This window comes from Festucalex cinctus, chromosome 15 (assembly GCF_051991245.1).
Source record: "Festucalex cinctus isolate MCC-2025b chromosome 15, RoL_Fcin_1.0, whole genome shotgun sequence".
Lineage (NCBI taxonomy): Eukaryota > Metazoa > Chordata > Actinopteri > Syngnathiformes > Syngnathidae > Festucalex > Festucalex cinctus.
The window spans coordinates 18,191,356-18,210,603 of record NC_135425.1 but is presented as its reverse complement, the minus strand read 5'-3'; the positions used below and the strand labels follow the sequence as shown (position 1 = coordinate 18,210,603).

The 19,248-nt window shown below is 37.9% G+C and overlaps 1 protein-coding gene across 9 annotated transcripts in view; it reads right to left on the bottom strand.

The window, feature by feature from the left end:
- Positions 1–19,248, bottom strand: part of vav2 (vav 2 guanine nucleotide exchange factor) — a 156,913-nt gene that overhangs the window by 4,901 nt on the left and 132,764 nt on the right. For 3 of the 9 annotated variants that reach the window (XM_077496440.1, XM_077496441.1, XM_077496443.1), the window contains 19 exons: positions 11,973–12,072; positions 10,637–10,732; positions 8,112–8,180; positions 7,959–8,045; positions 7,306–7,394; positions 6,360–6,492; positions 6,074–6,088; positions 4,867–4,976; positions 4,655–4,756; positions 3,975–4,063; positions 3,886–3,899; positions 3,760–3,778; positions 3,438–3,565; positions 2,726–2,797; positions 2,590–2,651; positions 2,247–2,363; positions 1,237–1,324; positions 1,038–1,161; positions 345–431 (listed from right to left, as the gene is read on the bottom strand). In XM_077496440.1, coding sequence (XP_077352566.1) covers positions 345–431; positions 1,038–1,161; positions 1,237–1,324; positions 2,247–2,363; positions 2,590–2,651; positions 2,726–2,797; positions 3,438–3,565; positions 3,760–3,778; positions 3,886–3,899; positions 3,975–4,063; positions 4,655–4,756; positions 4,867–4,976; positions 6,074–6,088; positions 6,360–6,492; positions 7,306–7,394; positions 7,959–8,045; positions 8,112–8,180; positions 10,637–10,732; positions 11,973–12,072 — 1,601 coding nt within the window. The remainder of the gene's footprint in view (positions 1–344; positions 432–1,037; positions 1,162–1,236; positions 1,325–2,246; positions 2,364–2,589; positions 2,652–2,725; positions 2,798–3,437; positions 3,566–3,759; positions 3,779–3,885; positions 3,900–3,974; positions 4,064–4,654; positions 4,757–4,866; positions 4,977–6,073; positions 6,089–6,359; positions 6,493–7,305; positions 7,395–7,958; positions 8,046–8,111; positions 8,181–10,636; positions 10,733–11,972; positions 12,073–19,248) is intronic. The other 6 variants (XM_077496445.1, XM_077496446.1, XM_077496442.1 and 3 more) reach the window with 5 other exon arrangements.

The window sequence follows — 19,248 nt, the reverse complement described above, 5'->3', positions numbered from 1 at the left end:
GTTTCAAGTTATTAATCATGAATTTTAAAGATGACCATCTCTGGCTGACAGGTGAAAGTTCATACGGCACATGGAGGTAATAATTAGTGTTGAAAATGGGTGGCAATAAAAGTTCAGTGTTCAGTGTGACCCAATGTAGCCAAACAGTACATTGTTTCATTTCAGGAGAGGAAATTGGTTTTCTTTCCTTGATTTAATGAGGGTATATCACCCAGGGAAGACTGGAGATGAGTCGCATTAATAAAATGAACAAAGCAAAGCACAAGTAATGCGTTTCGGGTCAATATAGCAGGCGACAACCTGAAGCAAAGTAATAAGGGCGAGAGTTAGAAGTGAGCGAGTACCTGACCAAAAGGGAGCCGAGCTCTGAGAGGAGAAGTTCAGGCCCTGTGGACTGAGGAAGGAGAAGTTGTAGGAGGCGCAGGTGGCCGCTAAGAGGAGGAGAGAATGGGGAATAACAAGGAGATAAAGTTGGGAAATGTGCTGAGGTGCATGCAGAGCGGAGACAAAAAAGCAGCAAGAAACCAAAAATGCAGCTGTAACAGTTTTTTTAAAGTCGATATTTGTTTGTTAACTAAATCATCTTGCATTGACGGAAAAAAACAAGCAAACAAAAAAAAAAAAAAGACATGTTGATGAGAAGTGTTTTAGATTTAAAAAAAATAATGCACGGGTGGGAGTTACATCACGCACATGTGACTTATAATTCATACTAATAAATTAGTGAATACTCAAGAATTGAGTACTCGGACTGGTCTCAGTCTGAAAAAAAGTTGAATCAAATATTATTAAAGATGACGACATATATAATTATATTGTCAAATAGTGACTGAAGGGATAATACAGGTCTAATTTCCTCATTTGGCAGAACAAAGCAGAGAAACGAACCTACAAATGTGTTTTTCATCCCCGTTGGAATGCATGACGAAATCCAGAAGATGACCAGTCGGATACATTATTGTCATCGGTGAGTTACTGATTGATTGATTAACGGTGACCAAATCCAAATGATCATTTGTTACCGGCAGAACGCTTACCTGGCGAGCGGGAGCTGCTCCTTGTTAACGAGCGCTCCCTTGCCTTGTAGGGATATCGCAACGTGGTATCTAGCAGCTTGAAACTCTCTTTGAGCGAATGGGACTGATAATACTCCACCAGCTCCTGTTACGCAACACAGGAAATCAATGAAGAGTTTCATTCAGTTCATCACGGCTCGTTATTGCGTTTGCTATTTACCAAAAGGCTCTCAAACTTCTTGGCCTCGGTGATGTGAATCCAGCTGTCTTTCTCAACGACTTTAATGTGTTTCACTTCATCGTTAAACCTGTGAGGCAGAAGCACACTTTGTTTTCACGCCTGATTGAGCCAACGACTTGATCGCGACTGTGTTACTTTGTAGCACTGTACTTACCTCACCACAAGTAATTAAAAACAGCATTAAAGCGGAAACATAATTACCGGGGCTACGCGATTGCTATTTGTTTTTCCTTTTTTGTTGTTGAGGTTGCTTATGTGTTCCAGCTGCTCATCCCTTAATCGGTGGCCCTTATCTCCGAGGAGCTGTAATTCGTCATCACTTAACTCATTTGCTCCCAATAACGTGTAAATACGTTTTTTTAATGTTCTAAGTGTCACAAAGACGTATTTATACGTTTTGTTTTTTTTATGCTAGAGCATACAGAAGGCTTTGATGCAGCCTCTCAACTGCAAAGAACGGTTGCAGAAATGGTAGTTATTACACAAACGGCCAGCAGGTGGCAGCAGAGCAAAGGAGATCAACCAGGGCCATGTAGAAAAAAAGCTCAATTACTTACAATTTTAACTGCTTCTGTGAAAATGGCTGGGAGTGAATGAGTGACAATATACCACCTTCTTCACCACTCTCCTGCTCTATGTCTGACCCGCCCAGCTAACATCAATCATCACTTAACATGGTGGCGATCGTCCGGGATACGAGCTGACGGAATAGCCTGAGCAAGGATACAACACAACAAAGTGCATATAAAGTTTTTGTGTGCATATAAAGCAACTGAGACGAGTCCGGGACGAGGGCCACCAATCAGGGAGGAGCAGTTAGAACAACCTTAACGGCCCAAAATAATAAATAAATAAATAATTAGAAAATAAACGGCCTTGGAAAGTTGTGCACCGTAACAACAACACACATGTATAGAGACATCCCGTGAAAATGTCTCCTCAAAGCCATCCCATTGCTAATTTTCTGGCCTGTAAAAAGTAAAACTCACTTGATGCTGATGGCAAACCTCTCTGCTTCTGCCGTCCTCTCTCTGATGAGGTAGGTCCCGCTGCTGTGGGATTTTAAGAGGTTGTCTGCCTGCTGGCGTTCCATATTTCCTGCAAACCTACAAAGAGGAGCCGAGAATAAATGCCGAGTAACTTCATGTAACGATCCGGGAATGACTGTCACATCAGTCATGTACTAATTCATCTTTTGACAGCAGCAGTGTCGATGTCAAATTGTTCATCATGTTTAACTTAAACACAAACGATCACTTGTTAACACTAATGGAGCTGAGAGAATAAACTGATACGACGGGAAGACAGTGCATATAAAGTTTAGGGGCCTACCAAGGATAGCCGTAGTAGTCTGCATCCCTTGACGACTGCCTGCTGGATAATGACTGGAAGGGCTGTTAAAAATAGAACACATTGAAGTCCTTCAAAATGTTTACAGGTCACCTGGAGCTGAACATGGCCGACTTACCTTTGGATCTAGGTAAGGTTTAACACAGGAACTGGGGAAGAAGCCATTCTTTTGTGTTTGTATCAACCTTCCCTAGAAGACGAGACAATTACATATAACACTCACGTATATTTTGATATAGCCAAGTGCAATAATTAAATTTAAAGGTTTAACAATGTCAGTAAAAGATGAACATGTTCCATCGCCAAGATATATAGAGAAGACGATCGATTATTGTCAAGTGTAGCCCATATTTTTTGTTTGTTTGTTTTTACATAAATTTTGGAGGGATTCAGATCTTGGTAATGTCACTGTTATTTCTCCACTTGATGATGACTGTCTTCAATGTGTTCCATGGTAGTTGAATGCCTTAGAAACTCATTCGTACCCTCCTCCTGACTGATACCGTTAAAGAGTGACACTCTCTGTGAACCATTGCTTGTGATGAAAAATGTGACTACAAAAATGTCAGGAAAAGCCTACTAGAACATCCAAATATTATTTGGAGTTAATCAGAGCCATTTCAAATAGGGGGTAGTGTCTGTTGAATCCAATTTGATATCAATTTATTCTCCTTCCCTTCTCTAAAATCTATTTTTGAATTAGTACAGGCCACATTAATGGTGGAAAACGTCCCCTTTTTATATCACAAAAATATGGAATAAATAGGAGTAAGTTGAGCTTTTCTAATCCCGCTGTGCCTCAGTGAAAAAGAGGCGAGCGTCTGCTTTACCTCCCACCACGCGGTGTCAGGATCCCCCTTCAGCAGCTCGATGTAGTCTCCCGTTTGAAAGGACAGAGCCGTCTTTCCTGGTGGTGCTGGTGTACCGTGGTAGTTTCTCACTGCTACCATTTTGGGACCTGAAAATGCACCAAGCATGCATTTTTTTAAAAATGTAATTATGTTGAGGACTTTCCATATTAAACCGGAATAGAAAGGCCATGATCATGTTGAGGAAATAGCTCTTCCCACAAGATGGCAGTAAAGAGCTATGCTTCTACAGTAGTCTGTTTTTATGGCAGCGCCAGCCTGCATGTGCAGCAAGTGCACTTACCAGAGGACATTCCAGGCTCCTGCAAATGACAAATATAATAAATGATCATTAAGACAATTACTCATGAGTTTTGAGCTATGTATGATTTCCAGTACACAGAAATGTACGGCATTTTCATCTACTCACCAAGTCAAGAGGATCTGAAAAGAAAAGCAGAACAAATTTTTAGATTTAATATTGTAATAAAACAAATATTTTTAAGGGCAATGACATACTGATTTTGCAGATGGTGATCACTTCCAGACACTCTTTATGTGCTCCTGTTCCACACCGAGAGCAGAAGTAACCCTGATAGAAGATGCCCCTGAAGGAAACACACACATAAACAACAATTGTCCTGTGGGGTTAAATAAAGTTTTGTGTACACAAAACAACTGCCGTGATGCGTTTGATGATCCATAAAAATACACATTTTCAAAAACATGCTGTTTCTCATCACACGCTGTCATCTTGAGTGCTAAGTGTCATAAATCACAATCGGACGGGTGAGGCCACGGGAGTAATTAGGATGTAGCAAGGGGAGTGAGAATATTGGCCCAAGCCTTTTGCACTGGCTGCAAATTTAGGTCAGGCCAGCCATGAAATTTGTGGGTCAGTACACAAAGTGGAGTTTAGCCAAGCCAACTCTGCTCTGCTCAGTCTGGTGTGACAGAGGCAGACGCGGCGATTCCATAACACGGGTTATCCCCCATTCTGCACTGTTACATGAAGGAGGGCGGCGTTTGGAAGGATAATGTCTAAAAATATCATCTGTCAGCCGCAGTGAGACGTCAAAGATTGAAGTTTATTTCACATCCGGCAGTGTTAATGCAAAGTGACATGGGGCGAAAAGAAGTAAAATATGTTTCTCATTAGGATGAGGATTGGATTGTGTTGCTGCGTTCGTTCTTGTTACCTCAGTAGCATCTTGCAGGCTCGACAGTTGGTGTTCTTATCAAATGTGTGCATTTGGAAGTTATGCTGGTTAGCTGTGGCTCGCTCTGGTTTGATGTTGGACCTGCAAGAACAATAACAGCAACAAATCATAAACAGATATTCTTGATTGAGGTAATTACCGTAAGTACATAATGATGTGCTGCACAAACAATAATTTGCGATAAATCTCACATGGCCATTTCAAACTGTTCCATCCACTTCCTCTTTGTTTCTTCTGTTTTGCAAAAGAACTGGAAGCCCTGCTTTCCTTGCAGGTGGATCAGGTAGAAGCCATAAGACCACTGAAAGCAAAACATGAGCAAGCAGCAGATGGCAGTGTTGTAAATTGATGCAAAGGCAAAATTAAATCGGTGGCGTCGGGCAGAAACCTCATAAATCGCATTTTGCTAAATTTAAAGAAAAAATTGACAATAATGTGTTCTATGCAGCCCCAATAGTCTAAATATTGCATTCTGGTTAATACTGCGTTAATGGAATATGGAGTTAGGCAACAAAATCCAGCCGTTTTTATCCATTTCAGGGGGCGGCCATTTTGCCACTTGCTGTGACATCAATGTTGCTCAGGGCTCAGGCAACAACCAATCACAGCGCAGCTACAGAAAACAGGTGAACTGTGATTGGTTGTTGCCTGAGCAACATTGATGTCATCTTTATTTGACAGCAAGTGGCAATATGGCCGCCCCCTGAGATGGATAAAAAGGGCGAGATTTTGCTTCATAACTCATATTTAAAAAAAAAGGTTGACTTCCACTTCTGTATGTATATATATATATATATATATATATATATATATATATATATATATATATATATATATATATATATATATATATATATATATATATATATATATATATATATAAATAAATAAATAAATAAATAAATAAATATATATATATATATATATATATATATATATATATTTAATCTATTCTGTTGGTCAGTCCACACGTGTGAGTGCTATTTTTGACAAATTATTGATATTGTTACTCAACATCCCGAATTACTGACCACTGTAAAGTGTTGAAAATGGCTTGCTCTCTATGATGTAATGTTAATGGCTGAACGATCATGCTGTTTTCAGGGTTTCTTGAAAAAAATGGCGATTTTGGAGGTACAAGGTTTCACCCAACGCCAGCGAAATGACTTACAAAGACATCCACTCATCAACTATTACATTTAAGTTGTTGCGGTCCATGTATTTTGTAACTAAGTGATGATGTGCATGCTTTCGCAATGCTCGTGTGCAGACGCTTGAAAGCCATTACGGGTAAGGTGCGTGCATTTGCCACATGACGCCCCAAAAAACACCAGCACCGCTGTCAGAACTAGGCCATCATGAGAAGATGAGTTCAATGAGAAAGTCACTTGAGCTTACCATTTTTCCACTTGACTGGTAAGCATGCAAAAAGAAAGACACCATAAAAAAAAGACACAGTTACACATGCAACATGGACAGACACATGCAGATTGAAAACAAAAAGGCGTGTTAGACTAGCTCTGCTGTACATTTTTTTTTTAATGAATAATGACCATTGTTGCATTTACATGATTTCTCAAGCATGGATGAGCACAACTAGCATGTCAAAGCCTTTTTTTCTAAGTTCTACATCAGCCTTTATTATATAATCTGGCTAGTTGCAATTGTGAATTTGACCTCTTACCTTTTTCATGTCTCTGTTGTTCATGGGGTCATCGGACATTTTATATGACTGGAGTTCAATAATCTCTTTGAGCTCATAGCTATAACCTTTCCTCTTGCAAACAATGACAACCTTATCAAATAGGAATATGTACCTGAAAAATACACGTTAGAGCAAGGAGTCAATTTTCGTTTATGCATTACAGTCATTTATTTTTTGATTAACTGTCACTTGAGGTGAGGAATTGGGACCCAAACGTAGACAAAACATTGGAGTTATTGTTAGTTCTATGTAGTATGTTTTTTTTTTTTTTTTTTTTTTTTTAGTAGACAAATGGGAAAAAAGATCATAGAAATTAGTCATTAATTTAATGCAAAAAAATGAAAAAAAAAAAGATATCTTGGAATATGCATGTAATTGTTTTTTGGGAAATTTTATGCATAAAAATAAGGGTGGGTCAGGTGATTAAAATTCTAAATCGCAATTAATCCCATTACTTTAATAGTTAACTCACGATTAATCGTAAATTTGATATCTGTTCTAAATTACAACAAAATGTACAATAACATTTTGTTTTAACGTTTTCATATTCTTGTTCACATAAAACTGGAAAAAATGCTAAACTAATAGCAATATGGCTGCATCTTTTAGTTGGTGATAAAGTAATCTCATAATAATTACTAAAATTGAGTTCAAATTAAAAAGCTGTAGTGTACTGTAAAAACAAGTTTTATATTGATTTGTGTTGGTCATTTTTTTGCCACGAGATAGCATAATTGCTTTCGTAAGACGGTGACACCTCAGTGCATCTGTGAAAATGGCTGGGAGTGAATGAGTTAAGAGCTCTCTCATCTTTAACATGAAGTAACTTGTGAAATTCTGCACCTTTTTAAAATAAATAAAAAAAAATAATAATAATAATAACAAAATAAAAAATGAGTATCGAACATCCCAAGTTGAGACTCACCGGTCCTGTTTAGTGCGGTTGACGATGGAGCAGACCTTCAGCTCGCCGTCAATCTTTGGCCTCCCATACTCCTCCAGCTTCACCTGCTGCTTAGGTCACACACACAGTCAGGGTCAATTCACTGATTGCTATAACTAATGAGAGCTTATAAATAATTCACAAGCACATGAGGCTCACAGAGAATCCAAATAGATGTAGAATAAATGATGCAGCCGCTGCTGGGTTACAATACGTTTCCACATCCTCATGTTGAGAAGTCATGTAATCCATTTTTAAAAGCCTATTGTGGTGTCATGAATTGAATCAGCATTCTTTTTTTGGTTGAACAGTGCATTGCCACGGTAACAGCACTTCATGAAAAATTCACTAACTTTGTATTAACATCATGAAGGCCTACACGTACAAATACAGTAGAATTGAAACTGAAATTCAGAAACATAATTTTTTCATACATTGTTAATTTCTCTTTTGACTTGAATGACAGTTTCGAACATAAAATGTTACTTAAAACATTGCCTATTCACTGGAACTGTTAAAGGATCCATGATAGCGACAAGGAATTTCAATTTCATCGTTTTATAAAATCAAATGTTTCAAAGTTTTGAAAAGTAGACCAACGTCCCACAAGGTGATGAGCAAGTGAAAATACTTACAAGATTTTCTATCGAACTTTGGAATTCACTTATTTTCTTCAATGTCTCGTTGTCCCGCTTGACTTCATTGATGTACATGGCCAAATCCTGAGGGCGCAAAAAAAAAAGTTTATTTCTGATTTGAAGTCAATTTAAAACATTTACAACACATACCTGCATAGCCTCCAGCGCCTCCTTTAGTTGTTGTCTCTCTGGTCGGTCCGTCGAATGACTCAAAAGTTCCTGTAAGGAAAAAGTTGTGTTATGTTCTTGTACAGCGTAACACAATCTGTGACAATGAGGGTGAAATTGAGATGATAACGGCCAATCACGATAAGAGATGCTTGCTGATAGTGATATATATCAGCTCTTTACTCTGATTATAGAACCAACACTGATATGGCCCAGAATACAAAAAAGCCAAGAACCAGGAAACATAAAAAACTACTACATACAATTGAAGAAGACATCCGAGTGAATCGTAACTACATTCCAGTTCTGAAATTGCAGTAACAAGAAACCCACAACTGTGGTCTCCCGCAAACAAACATTCCACATCTTTATGATCAGCAATTGCTTTTCTTCTCTTCCTCTGAGAGGGAAGTAATTAAATGCTGCAATGATGTATGAAATGCCGTTGAGCTGCAATGAGATTTAGACCAATAAATCATTGCAAGTGGAAAAGGAGATGATGTGCAACGGATTATACTTATAGAAATTGAAAAATACAGTAAATGATGTCAGAATTTATTTCAAGGTATTGGTACTCGCGACATATTGGGCCACTTCTTGTGGCCGTTTTACCGGTAAAATATTCGTCAACGGGGAGGTGGGAGAGCGCTGGGTGCGGATGGAGAAAGACATTCGACAGAGAGAGGGGCTGAGGCTTAGCCTGGTGGGTGGGGCAAGAAAAGGTTGGCAGCCCACCATCCCTTTAAAGCACTGGGGGAAACCCTGGCTGTATTAGGATATATAGGTCTGTCTTTAAAACGATCTGTCATTGTCGGTTTTTTTTTTTTTTTTTGCGAATTTTATGTATCAACAGTACCTTATTTTCCGCACTATAAGGCGCACCTAAAAGCCTTCAATTTTTTCAAAAGCTGACCATGCGCCTTATAATCCAGTGCGCCTTATATATGGATCAATATTGAGCCGCGACAGGTCTCGCTGTCAAGACACTATCGGTGACCCTGCACGATCGGTGACACGCATGCGCAGAAGATCCCGCCATCTTGGATCGCTAGCTAATACTAATAATTTATACCTCAGAGAAAATAATAAAACAGCTGTTTATTCATTTTGGCAGTGAATGGAGTTGTCAGAAAGCTGGTTTGTAATCTATTAATAAAGTTTGACTGACCTATCTTGACTGTTTTGTTGACATTCCCTTTAGCGCAGCACCATCTAATGGATGCATAACGTAACCCCAGCCTCTACTATAGCACATATATATGGAAAAAGTTTTAAAATATGTCATTCATTGAAGGCGCGCCTTATAATGCGATGCGCCTTATAGTGCGGAAAATACGGTACTAATAGTATGGGTCTTTGGTTCTTACTGGAAAAAAGTGGAAGAAAAATGAGTTTTTCTTAAATTGTTCACTTTTGGTGCTACAGTTTCTTGTTTTTAAATCTTTTGGCTTTAAATCAAGACAAAAAAAATGACATAATGCTACAGGAGAGCTTTTTTTTTGTCTGTGTTCACTCCATGAATATAATAATGTTGCTGTGATATCTTTACATCAACTGAACATATGTCCTGACACGCACTCTCAAACATACATGCAATAAACTTGTGTGTACGACACGCCCCATGGTCACAGTATAGCGCGGCGCCTTGCTGGAAAGCAATGAAGAGCAGTGAAATGGGGCTAGCTTAATCTTATTAGTGCACGCTTGATTTGACCTTAGTGCCTTGATGCAACTCAGGACTGCAGGGGTTCAATTCACACTGTGAGAGAAGTCACGCTGCCTGGACCTTCTATCACCTAACACAAAGCACTTGCCATTACGCAACACATCATGAACTCTAATGATCAACGGTTGAGATGCAAAGTCAATTAATGTACAGAGGAAGTAACAATGCTCAGTTTGTTTTATGTTTGCAATGAGAGAGGAGCACATGAGGGAATGATTTTCTCTTATTCAGACTATTACATTATTTGTTTTCTCAAATGCAAATTCCAAGCTGGCAGAGCTCAAGGTGAGCATCACACCTGATGCTCATACAAATGTTTGCTATTTATATGAATAAATAACTAAAACCATGAATCATTCAGTATACAAGAGCGGTCTCAGTCTTCCCAAGGATGAAAAACTGCTCAATGCCCACACAACATACGGCCGCTACATAACGAGCCCAAATGTGAAGAGTGAATTTATGCAAATAATCGGCGCTCACCTAAAAGTGATTATAACTGACTATATCAATAGTTTAAATCATAAATAAAACATATGCTAACATTTTATTTGGCATTTAGAATGCTTAGAAACATTTTCAAACATTTCTTTATCCTTATAAACACACTAGAGCTCCTGACATCTCAGGAGCTAATCTTCCTGGGCTCTTTTCAAATTCATTACAATCATTTCTAATAAACATATAGACATATACACACCTACTCTCACATACCATAGTATGTACCAACCATACCAACCATAGTGAGTGGCCATTTATATTGTACAGTAAGAGTACCTACCTTTAGCAGTAAGTGATACTTGAGTACCCTCTGCATGGGAACCACCAGAAGATCCTGCAGTTTGAACTTGCCTTCCTGCACTTTCATAGTACATTCCTATAAAGCAACAACACACATAATACGGCTGTTTATCGCACATTACATAGTGCAGCATGTTGAATTTCCTCACCAATTAAGGGACATGCATTCTCGGTTAACAATTCATGGCACTCGGTTGCTGTAGCAGCAACGCTTCCATATTTTGCGTGGAATACCATTACAACAATGAGGTCACTTTATTCTTTGAATATACAAAAGCACTTGCCGCGCCAGCTATTTGTGACACAAATGCCGTGCGTGCTAACTTGCGAGGTTCCTTTGACAAAACCAAATGGCATGCTTCCAAAAGAAACAGGCAGCCTTTAAGGCTCCCTCATAGTGGTTTGTGTGTCTCGGCGTGTTTTCAAGCTTCCAGAACGCCGCAGTAACAGGGGAGGCTTATCCTCTTTAAACGACTTTATTGTGCAACATGACTGTGAGAAGCATTTTTAGCACAATACAAAGCCTTTGAGAGAGAGTACAACGCCCCTGCTTATCTGTGAATTACCTATCCAGCGTTTTTTGTTGTTGTTTTTTTTAAACGAATACTGGGTGACGCTCTAAAAACTCATCCATTCTTTCACGTTCCACTAGTAGGAGCCCTTGTACAACACTTTGCTTATCACTATTCTCTGTTTCTCGCATATGCTTACATTATTTTTAGTGCTGTCAAAGTTAAAGCATTAACTAATTAATTAATCACAAAAAAATTATCGCATTAATCATTGTATTACCACAGATTAATCATTCTATTAATTTTGACCGCAGATGATCCTTTTTAGCCGACAGCGGATGGTTGCGTTAAAGGTAGCCGTTCGAGCTTGAGCAATAAACACAACTACATTAAATTAAAGTAAAGCATTTAATAAATGTTTACATATGCCGAAGGTCATTTTTTTCCCCATTTTAAATTATGTAAATAATTAATCGATTAAAAAAAGCAGGATGGATATAAATTTTTGAAGATGTCCTCATAACATTAAATGTCGAACATATAACAGGTGCGCTTCAAATTTAGCAGGCAAAATATGTTGGGGGAAAAAAAGCCTTTTTAAGTCAGTGATTACTCAAAATTCTAAGAAATGAATCTGATTAAAAAAATGTAATCGTTTGACAGCTCTAATTATTTTAGACTACAGACCTTCTGAGTTCTCAATTAATTTCTAAAATTGGTTAAAAGAGCTCACAGGTGCGAAGCGTTGCACTTTCAACAGTGAAATATGTCGAATAAAAACATGTGATTTGTGAAGATGATCACCTCCACTTTGATCTTCACATCCTCCCGTGTTGCTATTAGTTCATCCAGTGTCTTCTGGGCGTTCTCCATGTGGCTGCAGTACTGGCCATAGATCAATAACCTGAGGAGACAAAATTGAACACCAGACACAATTACACTTTATAATTCATGCAGTGGAGTAGAACGGATTGTGCCGTGAATTAGGCCTATCTTGTTTTGGACAACCATAAAAATGTAGAATCTGACATTTGTATCACTAAGTTCATTATAAAGGAACGCTGGTAGTATTGATATATATCAATGTGAGTAATTTTGTTACCAAGAGAATGCCAGCTACAGGTGAATGTAAAGTAAACTCAAGCTAGCAATCAGCACTGCTTCATTTTCGGTGCCTTTGTATCAGGTCTTTTCCAGCTACCGGACTGACCTTGGCTGCTTTTGTGTCTTCCTCTTGAGTACGCCAACAGGCTAACTGGTGTGTTTATTAAAAAGTATGTGAATTTTGGCTGGTATAATAGAATAAGTAAATTGAATGCTGAATCTTAAATGTTCATTTGTTTTGTTCTAATTGATCATTAAAACAACATTTCACCATTTTCTTTTGTCTTGATGTGTGCTTTTGTCCAAAACAGTGTCATTGTTATTAGTGTTGTTCCGATACAGTTTTTTTGGCTTCCGATACCGATACCGATACCCAGCTTTGCAGTATCGGCCGATACCGATACCATACTGATACTTAAGGTTTTTTTCCCTCAACATGAAAAAGCTGTCCTGCCATTGGTTCAGAGCATTCAAAGGCCAATAGGATATCTTAGATCGGCATGCAGTGAGCATGTCACATACCAGTGAATGTCGTGCATGGGCAAGACACAAGATGCTGCATCCAAAATCCTATATTAGCGTTGGAATTAATGGTTTCGGCATGTTACTTGTGAGTAGTCACCGATACCGATACCACTGTTTTAATGCAGTATCGGCACCTCTGCCGATACCAGTATCGGTTTGGGAAACAACACTAATTGTTATCAAGTGTTTAAGAGTTCAACTTCAATCTACTGACACATAAACTGAACAGCAATGTAGCTCCAGTCTTTGTGATAAATTGTACCTGACAGGTATTATTTGATATTTCTTTGGGTGACAAATGGTAAATATATCTACATGAATGATGAATGGAATATGCCCATTTAACATACAGAGAAGATAAGCATATGCTTCTTCCATTACATCAGTTTAACGACTTTCCAAGAACTAATGCAGCCGAGCACAAAGCACAAAATATTAAATGACAATATGTTATAGATTAAATATGTTATAAATGACGTCATGAGATCTGTTTAAAACCTGATGAATAATTACCAAAATACCAAAAAAAAACCCCGTCCATCCTTAAATTTTAAATCAAAGGGTGGGATAAATATCTCTGTGGAAACACTCAGCCCAGAATAGGCTTTAAACCAATTACTGCCCGCCGAGTAGTTAAGACAATGTACTACACATTAATTTTAAGATTTATAACAAAATGTGAGAGGTGAACCGAGGAGCAATTTCCCACAACGGGGAGCAGATGAATGAGTATGTGAATAAATGTATTATAATTTGGACTGAATTGTGAATATCATGAATAAGTAATGACTACATTTGAATCCCAGGGCAATATTTGGAGAGGTCTTGCTAATAAAATGTAATGACTGAGGCCCAATAGAAGACAGCGCTTGATTCTGTTGCTGTGCTGAGTTGCTCTTATCAGGATGTGAGAGAGGGGGGAAAAAAAATCTGTTAATTTTCAGCGGTGAGGATATGAAGGCCATGTTCATTAGATATCATAATGGAAAGCTGACATAGATCTCGAGGTTCAGCCACAGGGGAGCTCAATGTCATCCCTACATGGGCGTTTCCCCACAGCACGTGGCACACATTCTTCTTGCTCGTTGAGACAAAAGTAGGCCGCTGGCAAGGATCGCAGTGTGCCTGATAGAGTTGGCACCCCGGCATGGTAATCTAACACTGGAACCTTGAAGTCGAATCAAGCCCCTCTAAGATCCGTGGCAGAAGAGAGCAGCGCGACAAATGTGCGGAGGATGATGACGGCAGGTTGGGAAACTATAATCACATGCTATGTTTAACCGTCAGGAAAGTTTTTGGCAATGCGTCGAGTCGTCGACTGCAGCACCAAGATTGGCACACTAATTGGCAAGTGTAATTTGGCGGTTTGGTAATGAAATCCTGACTCCATGAATGAAAATACAAACAATGCACAAAACAAGTAGACACTCCTAGTTGTCATGGTAACAACAGCAGTACTCAGTATGGTTAGTCTGCATTTTTTTTCTAACTTATTTTATTTTGTTCTGACTTTTTTTTTAAATTCAGTTAGTTTTAATTAACTTTTAGAGCGGGTTTATTACTTTTTATTAACTTTCTTTTATTCTTTTGAAAATGCTTCCTTTTAGTTTAGTTCTTATAGTTTTAGGATTAGATTTAACTTTTTATATATGGCATATTTGTAGAGTGCAAGATTTAAACAGAAAGTATTGTTTAGTAAAGTAAAATTTCCAAAGAGCTGTTCCACCTTCTTTCTGTAGGATCGTACAGCATTTATTAAATAAATTTAAAATAAACCCCGAAAGCTCATGTATGAAATTAATTGACAAAGATGAATATATAGTTAATTCTATAAATGTAAAATGTAATTTCTGTTATTATCAGTTTGAGTTATAATTACTTAAAAAAAACAAAAAAAAAAACAGGTTTAATTAATTTTGTTCACTTTTTTTTTTTTTTTTTTAAGGGGGGGGGGTGATTAATTTATGTTCATCATAGCTAAAAATGGCAGCGTAAGCTGTAAAAATTTTTTTTTTTTACCTTGACCTGACTATTTATGATGGGTCTGAGGCTATGTTCAGTCCAGGCAAACAGGAACAATTTTCATAATTTATTGAGAATAAAACACATTTTTCTGGAAAAAAAAAATCAATACAAATAAATAAATAAATAAATAAATAAATAAATAAATACATCCAAAATCGGAGGTAGGTATATATGGACAGGAGCGAAATTCAGAAATTTGTAATACTTTAGAGACATTTACCGGTGCCGAGATGTACATTCCAATACACAAAATGAAAGGTAATGTCTCTCTGGGGCGGCATGGCTCAGTGGTAGAGTGGTTGTCTCCCTTGTTCCTGAGCAAGATACTGAACCCCCAGTTGCTCCTGATGCTGCACCATCAGAAGCAGGTGGAAAAGTGCTATACAAGTGAAAGACCATTTACCAATGCTACAAAGTCATACATACATAATGTGGTCGTTTATACATAATTATTAAATACCGTATTTTCCGCACTATAATGCGCACCAAAAAGTCTTCAATTTTTTCAAAAGCTGACCATGCGCCTTATAATCCAGTGCGCCTTATATATGGATTAATATTGAGCCGCAACAGGTCTCGCTCTCAATACGCTATCGGTGACCCTGCACGATCGGCAGAAGATCCCGCCATCTTGGATCGCTGGCTAATACTAATACTTTACCTCAGAGAAAATAATAAAACAGCTGTTTATTCATTTTGGGAGTGAATGGAGTTGTCAGAAAGCGGGTTTGTAATCTATTAATAAAGTTTGACTGACCTATCTGACTGTTTTGTTGACATTCCCTTTAGCGCAGCACCATCTAATGGATGCATAACGTAACCCCAGCCTCTACTGTAACACCTTATATATGGAAAAGTTTAAAAATATGTCATTCATTGAAGGTGTGCCTTATAATACGGTAATTAAGGATTTCTAATATTTATTATAATGGCTCTATAATAATAACGGTCCCATTAAAATGCTGAGGTTTATGTACTGCTTCCTAGTTCCTTGAAGATGCAATGCAAAATTCTACTCCAGGCAGTGTGAGGTCATGCCGACATCAAACTTGAGGTGACACGCAACACGGCTGTCACATCATTTCTTTAGTTGATCATCTTTGACTGCCAAGAATTCCACCAGTGATGATCAATGAAGCATCTCTGCAGCTTGAGCAAGGCTCCCCCGCGGTGTGTCTCCATCAAGCGTCTGATTAAGACCTGCTCTGCACTCGAGGAGACAGTTTCCCTCAGCTACTCCTCCATGACAACAGTGTTGAAAGGTATTGTAAATGGTGGGGGATGTCTTCATTAATAACTTAGGAGACTGGATTGATGGAAATGTTGTTCTTGGGGATTGGAACATTCTTTTAAATTGGGCGTTAATCAGTAAAAATACGATGGGTCCTATTTTTATAAATAAGTGCCCTAAAACATCTTCATCTCCATTTTCATGTCGCGGCAAGTCTGGTTTACCATGGGAAAGTGTTCCATCATACGGAGCTTTTTTGCTGGTTCCATACAAAACAGTTTTTTGGCTAACATTTTAAAGTAGGCCAGAATTTTTCGGCCTATAACCGATCAGCAAGTTTGAAAAAAAATATATATATAAATAACTAAAATTGATCACCGATTTGAGTAAAAGATGAAGCAATATATCTATTTAAATTATATATATATATATATATATATATATATATGTATATATATATATATATATATATATATATATATATATATATATATATATATATATATATATATATATATATATATATATATATGACCAATCCAGTTTGAAAAGTCAAATGATTCTCATGCTGTCACAGGCAGGAAACAAAATTGAAGAAACTGGTTACTGTCTCAACACCAAACTAACACTAACAAACAACAATGGAGACCTAAAGTCTCCTTTATTTCTAGGCATGCACTTTATTTATATATTTAGTCTCAGTTTTAGTCAAGTGTCAATCACACTTGCTATGTTTTAGTTCATGTTACATTATAAACAACCACCACTCACAATGTCTTTGTGGTGCACTGTGACGCGTCTCTTTTGGTTTGTTGCTTTTTTTTTTCCTACCTTGTGTCCACATTCCTTCCCTTGACTAAAATCAAGTGTAAATGTTTTATGATAAGTACTAATTCCAAAAAGGAATGGTGGATGTCAAGTACGCCGGACCAAATTAGTATTCCAACAAAATATAAACATTAAGGCTTCATGCAGTGTGAGATCCAAAAAAAACAAAAAAACTATATTTACAATTTAATAACAGTCTTTTATTGGCATCAGAAGCTTGGTACTTCCACCCATGTGTGCCAGAGGGCTAATAAGCATATTGCAGCATGCAGTCACTGCTTGGCCCAAGCATCCATAATTAGTCCATCACATACGCTCCACTTGACACCGAGTCTGGGCACATCGCACACAGCAGGAGGTAACCACTCAACAATTCCTTTTCTATGTTTGCACAGTCACTAAAAGTGACAAAAATTCACATTGCAAACTCCTGTAAGTCTCTAGTTCTGAGACTTGGGCATTACATGGCATTACAAAAAGAATGCTTTTACAAGAATTTATAGGAAGCAAAATCCCAAACTATATGTCAAATCTTTTCAAAAATCAAACACATGATTGGGGTTATTTTTATAAATTATTGTCAATCTAAAGTCCTAAAATTGCTTATTCTTCTTTGATGATGCAATGTTAATGGTTGAACAAACATGCCATTTTTGAGGTCTCCTGAAAAGCGACAATTTTGGAGGTACAAGTTTTTGATCCAACACCAGCGATATGTTTATGTATAAATGGTCTTTCACTTGTTATAATGTTTTTTTCTTTCACGTTCCACTTTCATTCTGCATTCACCGACTGACAGCATCAGGAGAATTGGGGGTTCAAGGATGCTTCGACTTCGACCACAACCACTGGGTTGGGAAAACGACCAGTCTATCACTGAGCCATGTCACCCCTAAAAATCATTATGAGGCAGGAGGAAAATGTTTTGTGTATTTCTAAGGACGGGCAAATATCGATACCAGACCTTATTTCAAGGTATCAGCTCCCGCCATCATGAACAAGTAATTACAAATTAGACAACTTTAAAATTTCCATTATTTCATGCAATTTTAAGGCCAAAAAATGTTTTATTTGGATATGTAGGTATTTCTATAAAATTATATCTTGTCAGTTGTTTTTTTAATGACATTTTATGTATCAAAGGAACTTGGTATAGTAATCGGTGACTACTCAAGAGTTGAGTACTCATACTGGTATCGGTATGAAATAAAAGAGGTATCAAACATCCCTAGCGATTTCTGCCATACAAGTAAACATTATTGGGATAATTTAAACAACGCTACATTTTTTTTTACTACTTCCGATATCAATACTGGAGCCTAGAGTACTGTCTAATACCGATATCGATCTGATACAATATCAGCAGGAATTATATATGATTTTACTCATTTTTTTTGGATGAAATGTTGAAAGAGACTTGATCAAGTGATTACGATTCAAACAACGAAGAAGAGTCAGCAAAAGTAGGGCAAAATGTGACAAATTTCTTCCAAACGTTTGGGTTAGATAGAACTGCTTGTATATGACTGCTCGAATCGGAGCTTTTGGATGTAGACTGATACAATCAGATAATGTTTTTAGGCTGCTAGCGGACCAGGAGCCGATATCAATATCAGATCGGGACACCACTATAAATAACATCATTATATTTGAAGTTAGCTCATTAAAAACTCATGCAATAAATAGTATTTCAAAGACTGCCCACTAAGAGTTAAGGAGCAGAAGATAGTTCCTTCGGGTGAGATGTTTTTTTTTGGGGGGGGATGCACTCAAGTAGACATCACTGTTTATTTTGGTCTCTTTCCTAATAGAAGTGTTGTTGGAATGCAGTTTTGAATAAGTTTGCCCAGGGCACGCCCTTTACAATTGTAGGCCGACTCCAAATCGAGGCGCACCACTGAGGAAATCTCCCAGCAAACCCGAAGTGACAAGCTGCAGTGACAGCTAATACTCTCTGACACATGGCATTGGGACCCTCTCACCTCCATTCAACTCGTGCAACACACAGGAAATGGAATAAGTAGTGTTAAAATGCTCTTGTGAGGAGCCTCATTGCGTGGTCGTGATTAGGTACGGCAAGGAAATCAGGGAGCCAGATTACTACGGAAATGAGTCGGGGAATGTCGCAGATGAGGATGTCAACATGAGGGTGCTTAGACGCCCATTTACTTTCTAGGGCTGCCACTTTTCGCTCGTTCAGTTCCGCTCTTGCTGTTTAAGAATTGAGCTGCGTTCGTGATAAACCAGTGACATTTTCAGCATGGCATTCAGCTCAATGACAAATAAGAAAAAAGGGCTTTTCATCTTTGGTGCCAACATGAGAGAAAAATGATTCAAGCACATTGTTGTAAAGGTCATTGGGACTTA